At 34.4% G+C, this 23,209-nt stretch overlaps 2 protein-coding genes across 4 annotated transcripts; one reads left to right on the forward strand and one right to left on the reverse strand.

The window, feature by feature from the left end:
- Positions 1-1,904: 1,904 nt before the first annotated feature.
- On the forward strand, positions 1,905-10,592 carry LOC109096320 (proteasome subunit beta type-7-like). 2 transcript variants are annotated; one of them, XM_042778669.1, is made up of 9 exons: positions 1,905-2,059; positions 2,939-3,032; positions 3,117-3,214; positions 3,326-3,466; positions 3,884-3,999; positions 8,526-8,584; positions 9,464-9,615; positions 10,002-10,028; positions 10,363-10,592. In XM_042778669.1, exons 1-9 carry the CDS (start codon positions 1,998-2,000, stop codon positions 10,472-10,474), a joined length of 861 nt encoding a protein of 286 aa, XP_042634603.1. In that variant the 5' UTR covers positions 1,905-1,997; the 3' UTR covers positions 10,475-10,592. The 2 variants fall into 2 exon arrangements, with proteins under 2 accessions (XP_042634603.1, XP_042634604.1); XM_042778670.1 differs by lacking the exon at positions 10,002-10,028.
- Positions 10,593-11,640: 1,048 nt separating this feature from the next.
- LOC109084372 (serine/threonine-protein kinase Nek6-like) lies at positions 11,641-21,175 on the reverse strand. Of its 2 annotated transcripts, none has more exons than XM_042778681.1 (10): positions 21,011-21,175; positions 16,306-16,383; positions 15,961-16,101; positions 15,674-15,736; positions 15,479-15,589; positions 14,435-14,543; positions 14,226-14,333; positions 13,983-14,077; positions 13,281-13,394; positions 11,641-12,367 (listed from the first exon to the last, which is right to left on the reverse strand). In XM_042778681.1, the coding sequence occupies exons 2-10, from the start codon at positions 16,366-16,368 to the stop codon at positions 12,257-12,259; spliced, it is 915 nt and encodes a 304-aa protein (XP_042634615.1). In that variant the 5' UTR covers positions 16,369-16,383; positions 21,011-21,175; the 3' UTR covers positions 11,641-12,256. The 2 variants fall into 2 exon arrangements, with proteins under 2 accessions (XP_042634615.1, XP_042634614.1); XM_042778680.1 differs by lacking the exon at positions 21,011-21,175 and adding an exon at positions 20,772-20,944.
- Between the last annotated feature and the right edge of the window lie 2,034 nt (positions 21,176-23,209).

Genomic DNA, 23,209 nt, shown 5'->3' on the forward strand with positions numbered 1-23,209 from the left:
TCTGACGATGATTCACTGGTCACAATGAGTAGCCTATGAGCGTTTTATAGAGAGATGCTTCATCAACAACAGGACAACTTCAAAAGTTTTGTCCCACTGATAGCAGATGGAACAAACAAAAGATTGAATGGCGTGATCAGAGATATTCAAGATGTAAAAGCAAGTTTGGAATTCACACAAAATAAAGCGGCTGGATTGATGATTGAATGTTAAGGTAAAGATTTGAAAAAGACATCATCAAATCAAAGCCCAGAAAAAAAGGTGTTAAACTTTTACATTTGAAATATAAACAGACTATCATGTCTTAAGCCAAAAAGTTAAAGGGTACAAATATTTTGTATTAATGAAGACTTCAGAGGCTCTTCAGTTGAGAAGAAGGAAACTCCTGCCCAAATTAAGAGGTGAAAGAGCCATCCTGAAATATGACTAGTCATCTTGCCCAGAACTGGAAATATTCAAACATAAACTTAGAATTATTTTGTAACTATAATTTTACAATTTTCTCATTGTTTCATATTATTGTTTTCTATATTCATAAAGAATTTACCATATGTTGTTGATAAGGCTAATATAGTTATGTATGCAGATGATTCTACAGTGTTTTCTGTGGCACATAAATTAGCTGAGCTTCAGAAAAAACTTAGTGATGAGCTACTAACCATTACTAAATTGGCTTGAATTAATAATTTGTTTCTAAATATAGAAAGAAAAAAAACTAAATGTATAATTTTTAGTTACAAAAATAATATTACTAAGGCTGGTGACTTGGATTTATTTATTGATGGGATGCCAGTGGAACAAGTAACAAATGTTAAGTTGCTGGCTGTGAAAATTGACAATATGCTGTCCTGGTTTGAACGAATAGATTATAGAGTAAAATTATAGGAAACGGTTTAGCGGTGGCCAGGAAATGTTCTGCATTTATTCCATCTTTAGTTTTAAAGGGGTCATCGGAAGCCCATTTTCCACAAGCTGATATGATTCTTTAGGGTCTTAATGAAAAGTCTGTAATATAGTTTGGTTCAAATTTCTCAGTGTAAAGCAACACCCTCTTTATCCTGTCAAAAACAGCTTTTTCAGTGGAAGCCGTTTTGTAGCATTTTCCTTTAAATGCAAATGAACTCTTCTGACCACGCCCCTCTCTTCCAAGCCGCTCTCTGAGGGACTGTTTACTTTAGCTGCATTCATCCTGAAACCTGCTAATTAGCACATTATTAGGAAAGGCGATTTGCAAAGATTCATTAAAAAACCTTATACTCACTTTTTCTGGAGGTGAAGCTGGATCACAAATGATTCGGCGCGAACATAGTCCAGAAACTTAGCAAGGAGATCTGTAAAATAATCCATGTGACATCAGTGGTTCATCCGCGGTTATACAAAGCTACGATAATATTTTTTGTCTGCAAAAAACAACAACAACAACAAAAAAAAAAAACGATTTTATTCCTTGCTACGTTTCTGGACTTGGGAACATTTCAGTTGCGTTGCTGTCTATGCAGGGTCAGACAGCTCTCAGATTCCATCAAAAATATATTAATTTGTGTTCCGAAGATGAACGAAGGTGTTACAGGTTTGAAACGACATGAGGGTGAGTAATTAATGACATTATTTTCATTTCTGGGTGAACTATCCCTTTAATAGCCCAGACTTTAAAGCGACTGAACGGAAATGGGCTTAAGAATAAACCTACCCTATAAAATATTTGTGAAAAGCGTGACAGCTAGCTCCAAACTCTCCTATTTCTAACATATATACAACAAATATAACGTTTAATAGTGATTTAAGAATGTAATCACTGATTTTCAATGTCAGCGGTCTGTCTTAATTTGATATGGCCAGAGCGTATGAGGCAGAAGCATGTGTTACATGCTATACGTTCCTGCTCTATAGGTTCCTACCGCGCTTATTCTATAGAATTCACGTGAGTCGCGGAAGCTGAAGCGTGTAACACAGAGGGAAGCTAGTCTCGCGCTTCCCGGAAACGGGACTGCAGAATCATGGCGACCGTCTCAGTGTGCCAGTATCACCGCGGTGGTTTCAGTTTCGAAAACTGCAAGAGGTGAGGATTATCATTTTGTGTAAACGGGAATTTAGCCGGTGAAGTGGGGTAGTTTTCATTCGGTAGTTTCGGTGAAATAAAAAAAGAGCTTGAGTGGGTTTTAAAGGCCTTTGAGCGATCGGTTGAGTCACGGCCTTTCGGAATGACTCAGGAGAATTCAACCAAACTCATATTAATAGCGGTTTGCTTTAATGAAAAATACATTAAATGACATTTTACGTTATGTATAAATTGTTTTAATCTGTTTCATAAGGTCAACGTGTTTTTGTGTTTTTTATTTTTGATATTTCGTTGTTATTGCTGGGCTTCGACCCCGCGCTTATAGTCTATATGTGGCAAGTTCAGACTAAATAAACAATTAAACTCTCAAATAACATGATTTTATCAATTTTTACAACAGATTTTTTTTTTAATCAATCAAATCATTCTGCTATTTGTATTTCAATAGTAACTAACAGGAAAGTCTTTTTGTAACAGCAAAGACGAAGTGTTGATTTGTTGTCTTTATTAATTTTTTTTATTTTTATGTAACTAATGCTTTCTGTTATTTAAACCCCATTAGATTGGCTTAATTTGGCTGTTTCTGTATAAATGTAAATATTTTGCGCTAACCACAAAAGAGTGCTGATATGAAGGTGCATTAGAAGTGTCCACTAGCTGTCAGGAGAACTTTGAGTATGAATCTCTTGTCTCATACTGCTGTCAGTATGAATCAAAAACATTATACATACAATACATATGCTGACTGGTCAAACCAATGGCTTTCCACTTTTTTGTTGCTGATGTAGCATCTTATTTAAGTTCTAAAAAAGCAGAGTTTAAATATTAAGAGCTGAAAAATGATATTTGGAAAAATGTGAAATGTTTGTGTTGTTATAGAAATGCTCTTCTGGAAGCAGACATCAGTAAGCTTGGTTTCAGCTCTCCTGCTGCTCGTAAAACCGGCACCACCATTTGTGGAGTCGTTTACAAGGTAAGAAATAAGGGTTTGATTAAATAAAATAAAGATGACCTAGAAGGAAGATTGGCTCATAAAAATCATCTCTCTCGCTCTCAGGATGGTGTTGTTTTAGGAGCAGACACTCGTGCAACTGAAGGAATGGTCGTCGCCGATAAGAACTGTTCTAAAATTCACTACATCTCTCCAAATGTATAGTGAGTGCAAACACATCATAGCATAAAACTCATATCTTTGTGATTTACAATCCTGGAAATTCAGTGACGTTTTTCTGAAAGGGGTCTCTCTCTCTTTCTCTCATTCTGTAGTTGTTGTGGAGCCGGAACGGCAGCAGACACTGAGATGACCACACAGATCATCTCCTCTAACCTGGAGCTCCATTCTCTGTCCACCGGCCGTCTCCCACGAGTTGCCACCGCCAACCGCATGCTCAAACAGATGCTCTTCAGGTAATGAAGCATCACAGCGCTCTATGATGTGAATGTGCACTACCAGGTCAAGTGGTTGGAATAAGATTTTTTTTTTTTTTGAAAGCAAGTCTCTGATGCTTATATTGCATTTATTTGATCAAAAATGCAGTATATACAGTAAAATTGTGACACTGAAGACTGGAGTAATGGCTGCTTAAAATTCAGCTTTTAATCATAGGAATAAATTGCATTTTAAAATATATTTAAATAGAAAACTGTTATTTTAAATTATTGTATTATTATTTAATTTCTTGTATTTTTGATCAAATACATGCAGCCCTGGTGAGCATGAGAGACTTATTTAAAAAAAAAAAACTTGAATTAAAAAAAAAAGTAATTATTCAAACTTTTGATTGGTGGTGTATTGTACGAGTCTACTGTGTGTTTCATGTGTAGGTATCAGGGTTATATTGGTGCTGCGTTAGTTCTTGGAGGGGTTGACTGCACCGGCCCACACTTATACAGCATCTATCCTCACGGATCAACAGACAAACTGCCCTACGTCACTATGGGTGAGTTACATACCTATATCCCACACCCGTACCCACACATTTGCCTGAACTTTCAAGATGGCTGCCATGCTCTGTCTCTGAGGTCTCCAGCTCTCTACAATCTAATACAAATCATTGTAATCACATATTGGACCATTACTTTAAGGTTAACACTTGGTCAATATATGTATTTAGTCTTCACATTTTGAATATTGGTGAGTAAGTATTGACTTACGCGGTGAGTGAATTGGACTGTTTTCATCGTTTCAACTGTTTGAGAGGCTTCTGGGCTTGGTGGGCCTGCCACTCCTATTTCAGTACATCTTGGTAAGATTGTGGAATCATGCCTCCCAAAGGTAGTAAACAACCATCAGAGGATGATACAGTTGTAACTATGGGTGTGTTGACCCACATGATGGATCAGCAGAGAGAATTTTATAAGGAAATGTTAAAACAACAACAGGACAACTTCAAGAGTTTCATTCAAATCATTATGGATGGAAATGCGAAAAGGTTGGATGGTGTGATTAGAGATGTACAAGAATTAAAAACTAGTCTGCAGTTCACACAAGGCATCATGGATGAGATGAAAGTTAAGAAGAATGATATTGACATAAAAATTAGATCATTTGAGAGCAGTATTTTAAAATCAAAGCAGGAATTGGAGGATCTGTTTGAGAAGCTGGATCACATTGAAAATCAGCTTAAGGAGATCTAATCTACTAATTGAGGGATCGCGGAGGAAAAAGGCGAAACAATCAGTGGATTAGAAATTGAAGATTCAAACAAATGCTGTCTAATAATTGGGTCTGGATAGTTCTACAATTGAGATGGAAAGGGTCCACCGGATTGGCCAATTCCATGAGGGAAGAAAGCCAAGAAAAATTGTTGTGAAGCTTCTTAGATTGAAAGACCGACAGCGCATCCTTTCCTCCACCAAGAAATTAAAGGGTACAAACATTTATATCAATGAAGACTTTTCTGATTTGGTGCAGCAGAGGAGACGTGAACTGCTGCCAAAACTGAAGGAGGCAAGAGAGAAAGGTGAAAGGGCCAGCTTAAGGTATGATAAGCTTATAATTTGGCCGGCAAATGGACAAAAGCAAGCATCTGAATAATTGCTCATGATCTTTATTTAGATTCTTATCCTGATGTTTTTGTTTTGATGTTTTAATCTTAGTAATATGATAAATTTACTTTCAAACTTGCCTAAGAAAGGTTTAGTTTTAGCTCATTTGAACATTTGTAGTCTTAGAAATAAGGTTCATGAAATTATAAACATCTGTTCTAATGGGATTCATGTATTGGCCTTATCAGAAACACACTTAGACTGCAGTTTTGATAATTCACAGTTAGCTGTTGAGGGGTACAGACTATTTAGAAAAGATAGAAATCAAAATGGTGGGGGTGTTGCATTCTATATTAGCGAAAATATTGCAGTCACTCCAAGGGAAGATTTGATGGGCAGCGATATTGAAATGATATGGTTACAATTAAATATTCAGTTTAACAAACCCATTTTAGTGGGCTGCTGTTACCGACCTCCCAGTTCAAATGTAGATTACTTGGAAAAGATATGTGATAACATTGAGAAGGCATCTGCTCAAACCAAAGATATCTTTCTTTTGGGGGATTTCAACATTGATTGGTTTTCAAAGAAGTGTTATTTACGTAGAAAGATGATAACTATAACTAATTCTTCTAACCTTAAGCAGATTGTTACACAACCCACAAGAATTTCTTTGAATGGTAAATTTAAATCAACATGCATTGACCACATTTTTACAAATGTGTATGAGTTGTGTTCACATGTCTCTCAGTTGGAGTATGATGCAGTGATCATAATTTAATCATCACAACAAAGAAAACTAAATTGCCTAAATTTGGTGCAAGGATTGTCTATCGTAGGTCTTATAAAACGTTCGATCCTAATGCGTTTGTGGGAGTATGTCGAAAGGTCCACTTGGTCGGCGGTCTGTGACGAGGAGGATGTTAATGCTTCTTTTTACGTATTTTATGGATCGGTTTGTGAAAATAGTTGATAAACATGCACCAATTAGAAAAAGGTCGATAAAAAGCCATAATGCTCCTTGGTTAGATGCCGAGCTAAAATCTATAATGAGGGAAAGGGATAATGCTAAAGCTGAAACTTTAAAATCTAAAAGTGATATGGATGAAAGGTATTATTGTAAGTTGAGAAATAAAGTGACAAAGTTAAATAGATTAAAAAAGAAAATATATTTTAGCCAAAAGATTAGTAACTCATCAAATAATAGCAAGCAATTGTGGAAAGTTATAAATGAAATAATGTGTAAAAAACCAAAATGTTCTAATATGTATTTGGAAACATCAGCAGAAATAATTACTAAACCTTTGGATATAGCAAATCATTTGAATGACTTTTTTATAAAGAAAACTGCAAATTTAAGATCTAGTATGTTATCATACCCCAATTGACATGTGAACACAACTCATAAAAATATTAAAAAAAATAAACAATGCACATTGAAAAAACATACAATCAAAAAAGAAATTGTTTGAAAAGATGTTGCTCTCTCTCCCGGAGGAAAAAAATTGCAGGTATAGATCACTTGGATGGCAAAATTTTTAAAACGGTTGCTAATATCTTATGCAAGCCTATTAGTCACATTTTTAATAGATCTGTGATAAGTGGGGTGTTTCCGGAAATTTGGAAGCAGTCTAAAATTATACCTTTAGTGAAAGATGATAGATTAGGTCTCACTGAATCAAATTGTAGACCAATTAACATTCTACCCATATTGAGCAAAATATTTGAAAAGTTACTTTTTAATCAAATGATGCAGTACTTTGTATCAAATAATTTGCTCTCCAATTCACAGCATGCTTATAAGCCAGGACACTCCACTAACACTGCATTGATACAAATGGTAGACCAGTGGCTAACTTTTATGGATGACAAAAAACTTGTGGGTGCTGTGCTGCTGGATTTCACAGCAGCTTTTGATGTTATTGACCATGACATTTTACTGTCTAAGCTAAAGTGCTATGGGTTTTCACATCAGTCTGTGTCCTTGATATGTAGTTATCTCTCTGGTAGAAGTCAGCGGGTATTTTTCAACGGGAGTTTTTCTGATTGTAAGCAGTTGTCATGTGGTATTCCTCAGGGCAGCTGTTTGGGTCCATTGTTGTTTTCTGTGTTTGTCAATGATTTGTCACATGCTGTTTTAAGAGCAGATGTTGTACTGTATGCAGATGATGCTACAATGTTTTATGCATCACCTACAGTAAACTGACATAAGTTGTACCTTGCAGAATGAACTTAATGCCATTACAAATTGGGGTGAAACTTAATAAATTAGCTCTTAATATATCTAAAACTAAATGTATAGTCCTTTGGTACTAAATGTATGCTTGGCAAGCCTTGCAACTTAAATCTAATTATTGATACATCTGTGGTAGAGCAGGTGAGTCAGACTAAACTCTTGGGTGTGAAGCTGGATAGTCAGCTCTCTTGGGCTGATCAGATTGACCACATTGTGTCTAAAAATGGCCAAAGGCATTGCTTTTTCCCCGGAGATGTTCAGTATATTGTCCACCATTAGTTATGAAAACAGTTGTCCAATCTTTAGTTCTGTCACATCTGGGGTATTGCCCAGTAATTTGGTCCAGTGCTGCACAGGGACATCTGAAAAAAACTTACAAAATCGTTCAGAACAGAGCCGCAAGAGTAGCCCTTGGTTGCTCTTTTTCGCTCCAGCGTGGATAAAATGCATACCTGTTTGGGCTGGCTAAAGGTGGAGGACAAACTTAATATAAGTCTTCTCTGTTATATGCACAATGCTCTATTTAAAAACAATCCAAAATCTTTTGTAGATAAATTTGGTTTTTTAGTGGGTATTGTCCGCACGGACATGTGTTTACGCGTCAGGTGAGCTCAGGTGTGTTAGTGGTTCCATCTGCAAGGTCCAACTGTATGACAAGAACAGTTTTAGTTAGATCGTCATCTGCTTGGAATAAATTGGACTTAAGGACAATGCATATATCCAACATATGTAATTTTAAGAAGACTCTAAAACAGATTATTATTAATTACACCAGTTAATTTGTGACTGTTATAGGTACTGACATTTTCAAATGTTGTATGTGTGTGAATGTGTATATGTGGATAAATGTATACATGTAGTTATGTTATATGTAAGTTATATTTATGTATTGTTATATTTGTGTATTTTAACTGTACATATGTTTTAGCACTTTGATGGGCCCCAGGAAGACTAGCAACCACACTGTGGAAGCTAATGGGGATCCAAATAAATAAACAAATAAACAAAATATATGAATCATCTTCCCATTCCACCAAAAGGGGGAGACATTGTGTTTCTGAAGAGCCTTTGACTGGTGCCAAGATAGATGTCTGTCTGACTGACTGACTGACTGACTTTGCTAGTTGTGCCCCATATGACAACATGACACGTATCATTTAATGAATATCTGTTATTGCAGAAGACACTCTATTAGATTGGCTCTTTCTCACTGGTAACATCAGCATGTGTTTGTTTCATCAGGTTCTGGATCTCTGGCAGCAATGGCCGTCTTTGAGGATCGCTACAGGCCCAACATGGAGGTAACCCTCTGTCATGTGCATTTACATGTCTTTCTGGCTCTTTTTTTAACGGTCAGAGTTTTGGGGTTAGCAAGTTTTTTTTTTTTTTTTTTTTTTTTTTTAAGAAATTGTTGCTTTGATTTTGCAAAGATGCATTACATTAATGAAAATTGAGAGTAAAGACATTAAATGGTATTCTTTTGAACTTTCTATTCATTAAAGAGACCTGAAAAAAAAAAAACCTAAAAAAATTAATCACATTTTTCACAAAAATGTTAAGCAGCACAACTGTTTTCAACATTTATAAAAATAAGCACCAAGTCAGCACATTAGAATGATTTCTGATGTGAAAATGAATCATATGACACTGAAGACTGGAGTATTGATGCTGACAATTCAGCTTTGCATCACAGGAATAAATCTTATTTTTAATCAAATTAGAAATCAGTAATAATTGGAATAATTTTTCACAATATTATTGTTTTTACTGGGTTTTTGTTAAAAAAAATGCAGCATTGGTGAGCATAAGGGATTTCTTTTAAAAACATTAAAAAAAAAAACCTTGAGTGTTAGTGTATATATATATATATATATATATATATATATATATATATATATATATATATATATATATATATATATATATATATATATATAATATATAGGATTAAAAACAGACATGGACATTTTGACAATATCTGAGAGTTTCCAAAACAAACTGATGTTTAAACTTAGAAAATTCATGAGTAATAAATAAAAGAAATACATAGTCATTTTGGGTTTGACATTTGAAATATGAGCTTTTTGTTAATGCATTATGCATGTAAATTGGTTAAAACGCATATGAACAGTCTATTCCACTGCAGTAAAGATAATGATGATGCTGGTTGTGTCGATCAGGAGGAAGAGGCCAAGCGTCTGGTGCGGGATGCGATAGCGGCCGGTATCTTTAATGACCTGGGCTCAGGCAGCAACATCGACCTGTGTGTGATCACCAAGGGGAAGGTGGACTACCTGAGACCTCATGATGTGGCCAACAAGAAGGGTGTCAGGTGAGCATCTCCACTGCCAGAGGAACATCAGCTCATACACACCTGTCTTAACTTTGCAGCTACACTTGTTGCACGGTGGCATGGAGGCAGTGATGAAATCTGTATAATCATTCAAATTCATGTGAACATCTGATTGTGTGCATTTTAAAAAGAACCTTTAACTGACATAAATGCCCAGCCAGCATATACACCTCTATAAATGAGTAAGAAAAGTCATGTTATGATTTTTACATAATCAGCATATTGCAATCATTGTGCAGGTAGTCTTAGATACATTTGGTCAGTATAATTAACAGTCTGTTAATGCATGCGACCACATATGTGCATGATATTAATCCAATATTTTAACCAAATGAAAGGCTCATGCTTCACTGTTCCCTTTTAAGGGAGGATAAGATTTATGGACGCCCTGTGTGAGTAACCCGTGTGTTAAAACATGCACCACGTCTAGACAAAACTGTAACCTGCATGTGTTTGACTAACCAGGTGTGAGGTTGAAGTAGTTGAGTTGTTCAAACTGACAAGCTGTTTGGTGATTTTTCTCTTACAGTCTTCTGCTAACATTATTATACATGTTTTGTAGAGCACCAAAGTGTATTTCCGTTTTATCTTGTGAAAAACATCAGTGTTGCAGTCCTGATTAGATTCGTGTGTGATTAGACTTTAGCTTCTTTGCAGGAGTTGCATCTTCTTTAATTTCATTGTTTTTTTTTTGTGTGTGTGTGTGTGTGTGTATTTTCCTCACAGAACCGGAAACTACAGGTACAAGCATGGAACTACTGGTGTTCTGGCGAAGACTGTGACTCCTCTGAATCTGGAGGTGGTGGAGGAAAACGTGCAGACTATGGACACCTCCTGAGATGACACAACCCACCACACTTTGATCTGTTTGTTTCCCCCATAACCATTCTCCCCAAGTCATATGTGATGGTTTAGTAATTTTTCATTATTTCCAATAAAAGAAGTTGTGAGTTGAAGTTTGTGTCTTTTCTTGTGCATGTTATCAGACCTCTGTGCCATTATTTAAAAAAAAAAAAAAAAAAGCATGGGATCATCTATTTTGGATGACCCCTTATCGTGTTTTAATCTGAATTAAATACTGGGTCAATAAATGTCAAGATTAAAAAAAAAAAATGTTTGAAATAAGTCTCTTCTGCTCACCAAGGCTGCATTTATTTGATCAAGAACACAACAGTAATATTGTGAAACGTTATGACATTTCAACATAACTATATTAACTATATAGGGGCCGATACGCGTTGGTGTTTTAATGCTTTAGCCCAACTATTAAAGGCTTTTTAACTTTTGCATCCTATTGAGTGCCTGGACTTGGATTTTAAAAATCTGACATTTAACCCTTCCAAGAGCACCAGAGGATACAAGGGATTCCAGCAGCGCTCCAGTTCTCTTTTGTCAACAACTAAAATCCAATTTATCCCTTAAAATAAAACTTAATCCTCAGAATCAAACCTCCAGAATTCAGCATCACCATACCTTTCACAAAAATATAAATCCTTAAAATCAAAATAAAAAACAACACCATTTATTTTTACCTCCTTTTCCCTTCAGGGTTCTTTCTTAAATTCAAAGTTAAAAAGAACAGCATATATTTGAAATATAAATCTTTTGTAGTATTATAAATGTCTCTACTGTCACTTTTGATCAATTTAATGCAATTTTTTCCTGGATAAAATAATTAATTTATTTCAAAAACAACAAAATCTTACTGTGCACAAACTTTTGAATGGTAGTACGTATGCATACATCATTCTCCAAAAAATTTAATATATCATTTTTTTTATTGAAGATGCGCTCAAGTTACAGTAGCTGAAATGCAAACGAGTAAAAGTTTGATTTGTAATGTTTTGTTTGATAAATGAAAACCTTAGATAATACACATTCTCCACTGATAATATTTTGGGTCATCAGAAAATCTGGGGGAAAAAAAACCCTGATTTGAACAACACTAATGAAAACGGTTTAAAATGCTTCAGATGTCCTTCCAAACAAAGCTGTCACAAAGTCAATATTTCCAGTTACATTTTATTTTTAATTACACATTTAAACAAAAAAATGCTTCCTTAAAAAATAACATCTCTTTGGAACAATGTTTGTAATGAATACTTTCATATGGTAGATATTTGACCAGAGAACAAAACCGCTCAACTCACCATCCAACACACGTGTTTTTCCTTGCAAAACACTTGACAATTGTATGTGTGTGTGTGTATGTGTGTGTATCAGAAACATAAAGAGAGATAGGTAACGCAACAGTACGGCTCTTTATATGCTGTTATGAATATAAGCCAACAGAAAAAGTATGTATAAATGGAACTACCTTGCTTTGACATCATCAACATGAGGCACTGGTCACCTGACCTGACCAACTTTCTTTAAACCAATCAGCATACAGCACTGCGACACATCATTCGAAGGCACAACAGAATATATCGGCATTCCTTTCAATACAGATCTAGAGAAACGCTCAGCTTAAAACAGTATAGACACTGTTCGCATTCTATCTTTACTCATTTCTAGATCTTTCTATAGCTTGATCAGTTGGATTGAAAGAGCAGAGATCGCAGGTTTGCGCAATAGTTCTCCTCGTTGCTGCAGGTGTGTGTGGGTGTGTGTGTTTGTATCAGGTGCTGGACGTCCACATGTGCATCTGTTTGGCGAACTGCAGGACGAAGCTGATGTCGGGCCGCTGGTCGGGATCTGGGTTGATACACATACTGACCAGATCTCTGAGCTGCAACACATACAAGCCGTGCAGTTTACAAAACTGCTGTATTTTCATGATTTGATTATTGAGATGGGCTGTTACAAAATCTAGTGAGCTGACTACCTAGACAGCATCTACTTCATATGTGCTGCTAGTGTTCAAAGGTTTGAGGTCAGTAAGATTAGTATTTTTTGAATGAAATTAATACTTTTATTCAGGAAGCATGTGTTAAATTGATTAAAAGTGACAGCAAAGCCGTTCATAATGTTACAAGTTTTTGTTTATTTCAAATAAATGCTGTCATTTTGAACATTCTATTCATCAATAAATCCTGAAATAAAGTTTCCACAAAATATTACGCAGCACAACTGTTCTCAACATTGATAATAATAAGAGCAGCAGACGGGCATATTAGAATGATTTCTGAAGGATCATGTGACGCTAGACTGGAGTTATGATGCTGAAAATTCAGCTTGGCATCACAGGAATAAATTAGATTTTAAAATATATGAAAAAAGAAACCAGTCATTTTAAATTGTAATAATATTTCACAATATTACTCATTTTACTGTATTTTTGATCAACCTAGGTGAGTATTAGAGTTTGCAAAAACATAAAAAAATTTACCGACCTCAAACTTTTCAAAAGGAAGTGTATATTTAAAAAAAATTCCAGGATTGCTTATTTATTTATTGTTTGTTTATTTTATTTATTTCTGCTATAAAGCACTATTTCTGCCAAAGAATTAAAAAAGGCAATTGCTACTTTTATATCACAATTATGACTGTTATTCTTGCAATTCAAAGAGCTTTTTCCTTTTTTTCTTTGCAGAAATTGCAAGAATTGCCAGATATTTGTGCCTCATGTGTTTTTGTGCTCATTGGATTATTGAGATGTCAGCTTTACTCGAGTCACTGGTGTAAATGTGTGTGTTTTGTACCTTCTGTGAGTAGTGCTCTGGTGGCAGAGGAGGGTAATCGCACTGTTCGATCTTTTGGCACAACCAGAGCAGGTTCATCTTGTCACTGTAGAAGGGGCTGTGCATAGCTGCCATCTGAGAGACACAAAAATCATTTTCAAAATATTTCAAAAATATTTCAGTTCAAAGACAATATTCCTGGATTCAGAGGTTGAAACCCTGGATTTAAATGCATCACATGTGCATGATATTTATTTATTTATTTTAAAGAAATTAATACTTTTATTCAGCTAGGATGCATCAAACTGTTTTAAAAGTGGCAGTAAAAATTATAATGTTACAAAAGATTTCTATTTCAAACAAATGCTGTTCTTTTGAACCTTCTATTCATCAGTGAATCTTGAAATAATCACAGTTTCCACCAAAATATTAAGCAACACAGCCGCTTTTTTAACATTCAAACTGATTAGAAATGTTTCTTGAGCCGCAAACACCATATTAGAATGATCTCTGAAGGATCATGTGACACTGAAGACTGGAGTAATGATGCTGAAAATTCAGCTTTGAAATTACATTTTAAAACATATTCAAATAGAAAACAGTTCTTTTAAACCATAATAATACTCACACTTTTTACTACCCTGGTGAGCATAAGAGACTTCTTTCAAAAATGAAATGAATGAATGCTAGTATGAAGTTATGAACGTGTATGTGTTTGTTTACCTCATACAGCAAGCATCCCAAGGACCAGATGTCTGATTTGAAGTTGTAGCCGTTTTCATGAATTCTTTCGGGAGACATGTAATATGGAGTTCCAACTGCAAAAGACACAGACACATGTTAAGCAGGTATGTAGTTCCTGTGCATGCATGAATTTGAATTGACAGACTAGTTTTGTTATTTCAGCCTATAAATATGCACAAAGTGTATGTTTATTTGAGTGTTTGTGTGGATGGTCAGTGGTACCAAGAGAGTGCGCAGCAGTAGTTTTGGAGCTAAAGAATCGACCTAGTCCAAGGTCACCGAGTTTGACTTCTCCAGTAGCTGTGATGAAGACGTTGGCTGGTTTTATATCTGACACACACACAAACATTCACAGAAGAACAAAATAAATTGGTGCACATTAATGTAAAAATCATGTGTGTCTGTGTTAGAAAGAAAGTTAGTGAGTTTACCTCGATGCATGACTCTGCGGGAGTGCATGTGTTCCAGTGCGCTGCACAGCTGCACGAAATACTTCCATATCGTTCGTTCAGGAATCAACCTCCGCTTCTTCTTAAAATACTACACACATGCCAGCGTTACAATCGTTAACTAAAACTACTACTAAAACCGTAAACATGGTCTTTTCTTGAAATAAAATATTAACTGAAATAAAATGAAAAAACAAACTTATTTTATTTCAGCTAGTTTCGAAGATGATTAGTTTAAGTTGTAATACTAAAATAACTAAATAAACTAATGCTAAAAACTACAACATGATAAAATCTATAAATACATATATAAAAAACTAATAAAAGGAGAAAAACACAAAACAAAATTACTAAAATCTAAAATTAAAACAGAAAATGCAAAAATAAAATCCAATTAAGAAAAAAAACTATATATAAATAACTATATCAATAATTTTCAGCTGGTTGCCAAGGCATTTAGTTTAAGTTGAAGTACTAATATAACTAAAATGATACTAAATAATACAAAAACTTACAACTAAATAAAAACTCTATAAACATATATATATATATATATATATATATATATATATAAATAAATGACAAAAACAACTACATTGCTAAAATATTGACTAAAATGAAAATGAAAACAGTAAATATAAAAATTAAATTAAATTTAAAAATATTAACAAAAACATTAGTTAAGCTAATGAACTAATATAGTTAAACTAATAAAACAAATAAACTAATACCAAAAACTACAACTTAATAAAAACTATATATTGTATATATACATATTTAAAAAATAATAAATAATATCAACTAAAAATCAAAATCAAACTAAAAATGACAAAAACACACAGCAAAGTTACTAAAATTAAAATCAGACCAGAGAATGTAAAAATCATATCCTATTCAAAATATTAACAAAAACTATTATTATAAATTAAACTGACACATGCACATTTAATTGAATTTTTTTTGACCAAAAAAAAAAAAAGGATCCCAAAAAATATCTCTCCGTTTAACATGTCCCAAGAGACTGACCTTTATCATCTGGGAAAGGTCACCAGCGCCTGCTAACTCTAGAACGATATTCAGCTCGTTGTCTTCAATAAACGAGTCCAGATACTTAATGACGTTTGGATGGTTCAGTTGCTGCAATCACAGAATGAGTATGAAACATCACCAACTTTCACAAACAGAGACATGAGTATGAGTTTAAAAACGTATGCTGCTAACCTTTAACAAGTCGATCTCTTTAATGCAGTCCTGCCGGGCTTTAGCATCCATCATTTCAAAGATCTGAGAAAATAACACAATATTACAACATCCACCCAGATGCACGGTTGTGCCAAATTTGGTCATTTAATGTTGAGTAATGAATGATAAAATGGGTTCTTGATTCATTCGTCACACTAGCAATGACGGATTGATTATTCCACACGGATTTGCATTACATTTGCATTTAGTATACAACAGTATTAGTAGTTCGTTACAATGCAGTTTAAAGACATGTAAATGTTCACCTGTACTTTCTTTAGTGCCACTTGCTGGTTGTTCAGTAGACACGTGGCTTTATATACCTCACTGAACTGACCACGGCCGATCTTTTTCTCGATGATGAAGTTGGACGTCAGAGAATAGAATCCATATCCTAACATGTTCCTCTGAGAGACAGACAGAGGAACAGAAAGAGAGTGAGAGTTAGAGTTAGAGCAGTGTGGTAATGTCAGCATTATTGCTACGATGATTCATAAAAGCTTCTGTCTGCTGTTGATGACTGTAATAACAGCATGTGCCCACGTGAGCCCAGGCCTGTGCCAGCAGCTGCACGTGTGTGTGTGTGTGTGTGTGTGCGTGTGTGGTCAGACCTGGTCGTTCTGTACCGGCACTGTGTAATTTTGATTCTGATCTTGAAGGCTGTTCTGCTCCATAATGATATTCCAGACCTACAGGCAAACACAAAGGAGAGAGTCAATCAAAAGGCAGACATTTGCAGCGTCTGCTTTATCAAACGGGTCGTTTCATTTCCAGATGGCTGCTTTGTTTAACTGTAGTTTTTCAGTAACAATAAAAACAATCCGCAATCCTCAATCGTTCAAACAAAGCCTGGGACCAAATAAGCAGCTGTCAGTGCTTTAAACCAGCAATGGATTATTACAGACGAGAATCATTATTACATTTTCTCATATTTAGGAGCAGTGACTGGAAGAAACACAGAATTAAGATTATATTTTTTTGTTAGAAACCTTCCTGCATTTTTTTGTGCGTGTATTGGCATTTTGATTACATACAACAGAAATTCAATATTTTTATTTATTTATTTGCTCTGAAATACACTATTGTTCAAAAGTTTGGGATCAGTAAGATATATCAATATTGTATTTTTTGTTTTTTTTGAAGCTATGCTTACCAAGGCTGCATTATTTAATTAAAACACAATAAAAAAAAAATTCTATTTGAATATATATACAGTATATATATATATGTAAATATATATATATATATATATATATATATAATATATAATGTATAATATATATTAAAATGTAATTTATTCCTGTGATGCAAAGCTGAATTTTCAGCATGATTACTCCAGTCCTCGGTGTGAAATGATCCTTCAGAAACCATGCTAATATGCTGATTTGCTGTGCATGAAAAAAATGCTTATCAGTATGAAAACAGATGTGCTGCATAATATTTTTGTTAAAAACATGATAAATTTTTTCGGGATTTGTTGAAGAATAGAACGGAACAGCATTTATTTTAAATATAATTTTTGTAGCATTATAAATGTCTTTACTGTCACTTTTGATAAATTGCATCTTTGTTGTATAAAATTATTTTCGAAAAAAAAAAAAAAAAAAAAAAAAAAACTGACCCCACCTTTTGAACATTTCATCAAAGGAACATTTATTGCCCAATATATCGCCCAGACCTATGCTGCATCCACACCAATAGGTGTCAGCATAAAGTCTAATACCACTGCCATTTATGCCACTAAAACATGAAGAAAATGTTTAGTTTTATTACAATGAATAATAATTAAAAAAATCTTACTGACACTAATCCTGATTCTAAACAATTTACATTTTCCCCCAATTAAGTATCAATGATAAGCAGCAGGATATTATTTTGATGAAAACACATGCATTTAGACAACTTCTCCCTGTGCCTTAGCATCCTTTTTAGTAATTTTCTTTTTCAAAACACCCACTTTCAAAATACTGAGGGAAATTCTTTAAAAGTTCTTAGGTACTACATGTAGGACATGAAACACATTACAGATCAAAAGATAAAACCTTCTGGAGAAGTGCAGGGGTACACCACTCTACTTTATCCTGAAAGTGATTCTGATACCTGCAAAATGATGCTTTTTTTGAGCTTGACAATGACCATGCCTAACTGACGGGATCGCTCGCGTCTCACTTAAACCTAACCCATTAAAAAAGGTCAGTTTTGGTTTCAGTACCTATTCAGGATTAGTGTAACCTGAGAAAAGTGTTCCATAGAATTCATCGCAAGTCTGCTGTATGTGTGCAGACGCATGGGAACAGTGCTTAGTGTGAGTGAGGGTGTGTATGTAGTCTTCAGGGCACGTGTTTTCTTCTGCACTTTATGGCTTGACATGTACAAACAGCTCCTGTTTTATTTTAAACCAAACTCCAGACAACCCTACTGACCCACATACACAAATACACACAAATTACTGTGCCCGTAACATTCTGTGCCTTTGAGGCATAATAAAGAATTAGCAGAATGAGCGTGTGTTCAACACGTTTTTAAGTGTGTTTGTGTGTGTGTGTGTATGTGCGCACACACATGCTTTAATGTTGTCAGCATCATCTATCCAAAGTTATATAGAGTTATTTTTGAATATATATTTGGGGATATATATGCAAATATCCAAATACACATCCAAAAAACGATCTATCTATCTATAGAAATGTAGATAGATAGATAGATAGATAGATTTCAGATGCATATTTAGATATTTAGATAGATAGATAGATAGATAGATAGATAGATAGATAGATAGATAGATAGAGACACAGTATGCTAAGAGAAAACAGACTGAAGGACTGTGTAAACTATCTAGCCAACATGAGTACAGTAATACTGCTGACTAATATAATCGTAATCGTACATTAAAACAGATCACAGTACACAGAGCACATATTTTTCTCATTAAAACAAACAAACAAAAACAAGTCAGTTCCTGCTTACAGTGATGGAGAAAAAAAAAAAAAAAAAAAAAAGCGAGATTTTGAGGAAGGGAAGGAGAGGGTGGTCCAGTACCAATTTCCTTCCATTCATGTAAAGAAACATGCAGAGGAAGAATTCTATTCTACCGCCTGCAACAGTGCCACTTTTCACACACACACACACACACACACACACACACACACACACCACTACAAAAAACAAACACACACACACACACACACACACACACACACAAAAGGGAACATTATAACAAGACACACATATGCACGTGCAACACTCTGTGCTTGTTTCCAAAACCACACTGCTTATGTGTGCTTTCGGTGTGTATTTTCAGATGGGTTAGCGGTGAATCGCATTTTTCTTAGAAACCCTTGAATACTTAGAAAGCTGACAAGCGTCATCTTGCTAATGCTTATCAATGCAAGATTTGTATCACAACGGCTATATTTAGTATAACATATAACACTACTCTTATGAAAGTGTATACTGTTTCTAACATGTGACTTTTCTGGAAGGGAAAGGGTGCAGTAGATGGATATATATATATATTAAAAAAATTACAAAAAAAGAGAGAAATGACTGTACTTTGTAATAAATGACTTTTACTCTGTAAAAATGCTACTGTAAGATGATAACTGGTACCAGATTTGGTTTGCATGATATGTAATTTTACTGTAAAATACTTCGCTTTACTTATTATGGTGGTTATCAGTATATTTTTGTAAAAAGAAGATAGATAGATAGATAGATAGATAGATAGATAGATAGATAGATAGATAGATAGATAGACAAATAAGAAAAAGAGATCGATAGATAGATAGATAGATAGATAGATAGATAGATAGATAGATGTGTTCAGCAGAAGAAAGCAGTTTGAATTAAAATTTTTGGATGAACTATCCATTTCAGATTAAGGTCGAAGGATTTCAGATTAGCGGTGTTCTTGAAGAAGTAAAGTGCGCGCGGTTCGAGCAGTCTGACTTCCTCTAACTCTGGTGAGTCACGCGCATCTGTTTCCGCTCGGTAAAATGCTACAGATCTAACAACTCAGTTGCAAAAACCCCGTCACATACCCACAATCTCACTTCCAAAAAGGCCCGAGCGTGTACAGAAACCCCTACACACGTGTCTGATCAAACAGACCTGCGTGATATTAAAATCATTTGAGCTCGATGAAAGAAGCCCACATCAGTAGCCTACTGCATCGCAATCTGCCACAAAAATGAACAGTTTTGAGTTGTTTGGCATTGATCTACTGAGTCTGGATGAAAACAACATAACGGACAGTTAAAGTCATTAATCATATTCACCCATAACTAATTATCTTAATAGCCTAAATATTTTGACAGGAATAGAAGCCGCGAACTTGATAGGTGACACATCATGTCAACTACTTAGTTACCCAAGTTTATGCTGTTTTAGTAATATTGTGAAGAAAATATTCTGAAGGTTCGTTCGTTCGAGTTACTGAATGCCACGTGATTAATTTTCAGTAGTATTTTTAATTACATTTTTAATATTAATATTCATTTTTTTTTGTTTATTGCTATCATAGAGTGTTTTTAACATGTTTCCTGTAGTATGAGTCATCTCAATAAAAAGGAGAAAAAAAAAGACTTTTTTGTGTCCCAAAACACGTGAATGGATACAAACAAACAGTGTGTGGGCGGAGTCAGAACGGCAGCTTTTCCTTATAAAAAACAAGCGCTCTGCAATACTATCATAAAAATAACTGAACACCAAAACAGACTTATTATCATCATAAATGAACCATAATCACATGCAAGTGTTGATTCAGAGCAGTACGTTATATTTGCGCATATAATCAAAGTTACAGTGTGAAGGTGGGTGTTCCCGTTGAACTAGAGGAGCATTTATTTCATACTTAATGTGCATTTTATACTGGCTTATTTCCCCTATACAGTATTTACAGCGCGATACAGTTGTTTTGGGTTTATTTATTGATATTAAAGTTTATGGAAACATATCAATGAGTGGAACTAGGCCCTAATATGCAGAAAACAGATGCACGAACTTTCAAAACAGATCTACTTTCCGCGCAAGAGCATTAGATGTGAACTAAAGCATACGCGATACTCGCACTGCCTACCTTGCGTCGTTCCATGTAAACTCAATCCAGAGCAACTAAACAGCCATGTGTTCATTTAGATTCTATCTCTCTTTTTTCTTATTGCAGCACAGCGACATTATGCACCCCAAGAATAATTTGGCACGACCCTTCTCTTCAACATGAACACGTTGTGCAACTGTAACGCCGTATAGCGAGGCGCACGAGCATCGTGTTTTCACAGCAAATTGGGTTAAAAGTCACGCAGCAGTTGTACTTACCTCTCCAGCGCGGTGCCTCAGACATTTACAGGGCTGAAAAATGCTGCAAAGCCCCTTTGGTCAGTTTCCAGACTCACTAATATCACGGACCACGCAAGTCTGAGTCACACCCCGCGCATCACATGGCTGTGATCTGTGACTACAGTAAGACACTTTCTCTGTGAGACCCAGTAAGGGGAAGAAGAAAAAGAAAAAAAATTCGCTTTATGGTTTGCAGCTAAAAATTCTTCTTATTATTATTATTAAATGATAATAATTAATTTAATAATTATTATTTATTTTATATTTTATTTAAATGTGACAATAATACCACCACTTAATAATTACTACTACTATAATAATAATAATAATAATTAGTAGTAATATTAGTAGTAGTAGTCATACTAGTAGTATTTAACAATGAGTCATAATTATGTTTTATATAATATATTTTATTGACACAATACCACAACCACATAATAATAAGTAGTCTGATAATTATGTGTTCTATAATTTTTTACTTAATTTGTTTTTATTAATATATTTATATAATAATAATAAGTAAAAATGTAACAATAATATGTGATCTAATAATTATTTTTATATTAAATTATTTATTTTATTCCATTTAATTGACATATGACATCCACTTAATAATAATAATAATAATAATAATACATGTTGACTTTTATCTATATAATTTTTAATAACATAGTAGTAGTAGTTGTAGTGGTGGTGTGTTGACAGAAAGATGTTGTCTGTAAGAAATTAATAAATTAAGCTCTACAGCCTAATACATACCAAACTTGATCTTTAGGAGGAGTAATTTAGGCAGGTTGATATTCTATGACAGTGTCATGATGACATTGTTTAAGTGTAACCCCAAGGGCAATGACAGTACGGCAGCAAAACCCCCAGACTTTTCATGTGGCCTGCTATGGTTTATGGAAAGCAGACCCACACCTTTCTAGAGTTTGCTGCCTCTTTCGGTCTCTCGCACGCACACACACTCATTTTCAATCTGAATAGTTGTCATTCTAGTGAGGAAATAATGAACAAATACCTTTCAGACACATGTCTGTCTTAACACACAAACACCCACAGACACCATGTCAAAGTTTGCTGTTGCAGACACAGTCGTGTTTGACACGTGTTGTACTAGAGGAAGTGGCAAAGATCTTTGTTTAGTGGCATTAAAAAAAAGAATGACATAAAACGGTAGAGTATGTGGAGGACTTCTGCTTTTTAATTTTAAGTGTGTGTGTGTGTGCGTATGTGTGTGTGTGCATAGAGGAACTATGAATGAATGTGTGGTTGTGGATTTTTATGATTCTTTCTTGAGCAGTCATAAGGCGTTTCAGTAATTTGAAATACACTAGCGCCCCCTAGAGGTCTCAGACAGTTCAAAAGAGAGACTGTAAATGGCATCATATTTTTGGACAAATACCATGAATACAGTATTCATTAAGATCACAACTAGCCAGTGAATTTGTGGGGCATTAGGGAAGTTTATGGAAATGAGTGATATGTATACAGTAGTCAACATTTGAAGTGGATCAAAACCTTTCATCAAAGTTGTCCTAAAACCAAAACAATACCCATTCTTGACAACTTTGATGAACTCTTCTGATCCACTTCAAATGTTGACTACTGTATATAACCCATACATTATAATATATAATATATATTATAATATAAAATGTTAACTTAAATACATTTAAATGTTACTGTTGAATATAATTTACACTCTTTACAAAGATAAAAAGATAGAATATTAAGCACTTTTACTATATATAACACCACTTTTAATATATTTAAATGAATTTATTTTGAATTGTAATATTTTTTCACAATATAACCCACACACACAAACACACACACACACACACAAAAAAAAATATATATATATATATATATATATATATATATATATATATACTGGTGCTGGTCATATAATTAGAATATCATCAAAAAGTTGATTTCACTAATTCCATTGAAAAAATGAAACTTGTATATTATATTCATTCATTAGACACAGACTGATATATTTCAAATGTTTATTTCTTTTAATTTTGATGATTATAACTGACAACTAAGGAAAATCCCAAATTCAGTATCTCAGATAATTAGAATATTGTAAAAAGGTTCAATATTGAAGACACCTGGAGCCACACCCTAATCAGCTAATTAACTCAAAACTCCTGCAAAAGCATTTAAATG

The sequence above is a fragment of the Cyprinus carpio genome, chromosome A21 (assembly GCF_018340385.1).
Source record: "Cyprinus carpio isolate SPL01 chromosome A21, ASM1834038v1, whole genome shotgun sequence".
Classification (NCBI taxonomy): Eukaryota; Metazoa; Chordata; class Actinopteri; order Cypriniformes; family Cyprinidae; genus Cyprinus; species Cyprinus carpio.

Excerpts from the sequence above, each read along its gene's own strand:
- LOC109096320 (XM_042778669.1), top strand. The coding sequence starts at position 1,998 with ATGGCGACCGTCTCAGTGTGCCAGTATCACCGCGGTGGTTTCAGTTTC. Across the intron at positions 3,215-3,325 it reads TACATCTCTCCAAATGTATA|TTGTTGTGGAGCCGGAACGG; the intron begins GTGAGTGCAAAC and ends CTCATTCTGTAG. Across the intron at positions 9,616-10,001 it reads GCCAACAAGAAGGGTGTCAG|GGAGGATAAGATTTATGGAC; the intron begins GTGAGCATCTCC and ends TTCCCTTTTAAG.
- LOC109084372 (XM_042778680.1), bottom strand. Across the intron at positions 15,737-15,960 it reads TGGCACTAAAGAAAGTACAG|ATCTTTGAAATGATGGATGC; the intron begins GTGAACATTTAC and ends TTATTTTCTCAG. Across the intron at positions 14,334-14,434 it reads CCGCAGAGTCATGCATCGAG|ATATAAAACCAGCCAACGTC; the intron begins GTAAACTCACTA and ends TGTGTGTGTCAG.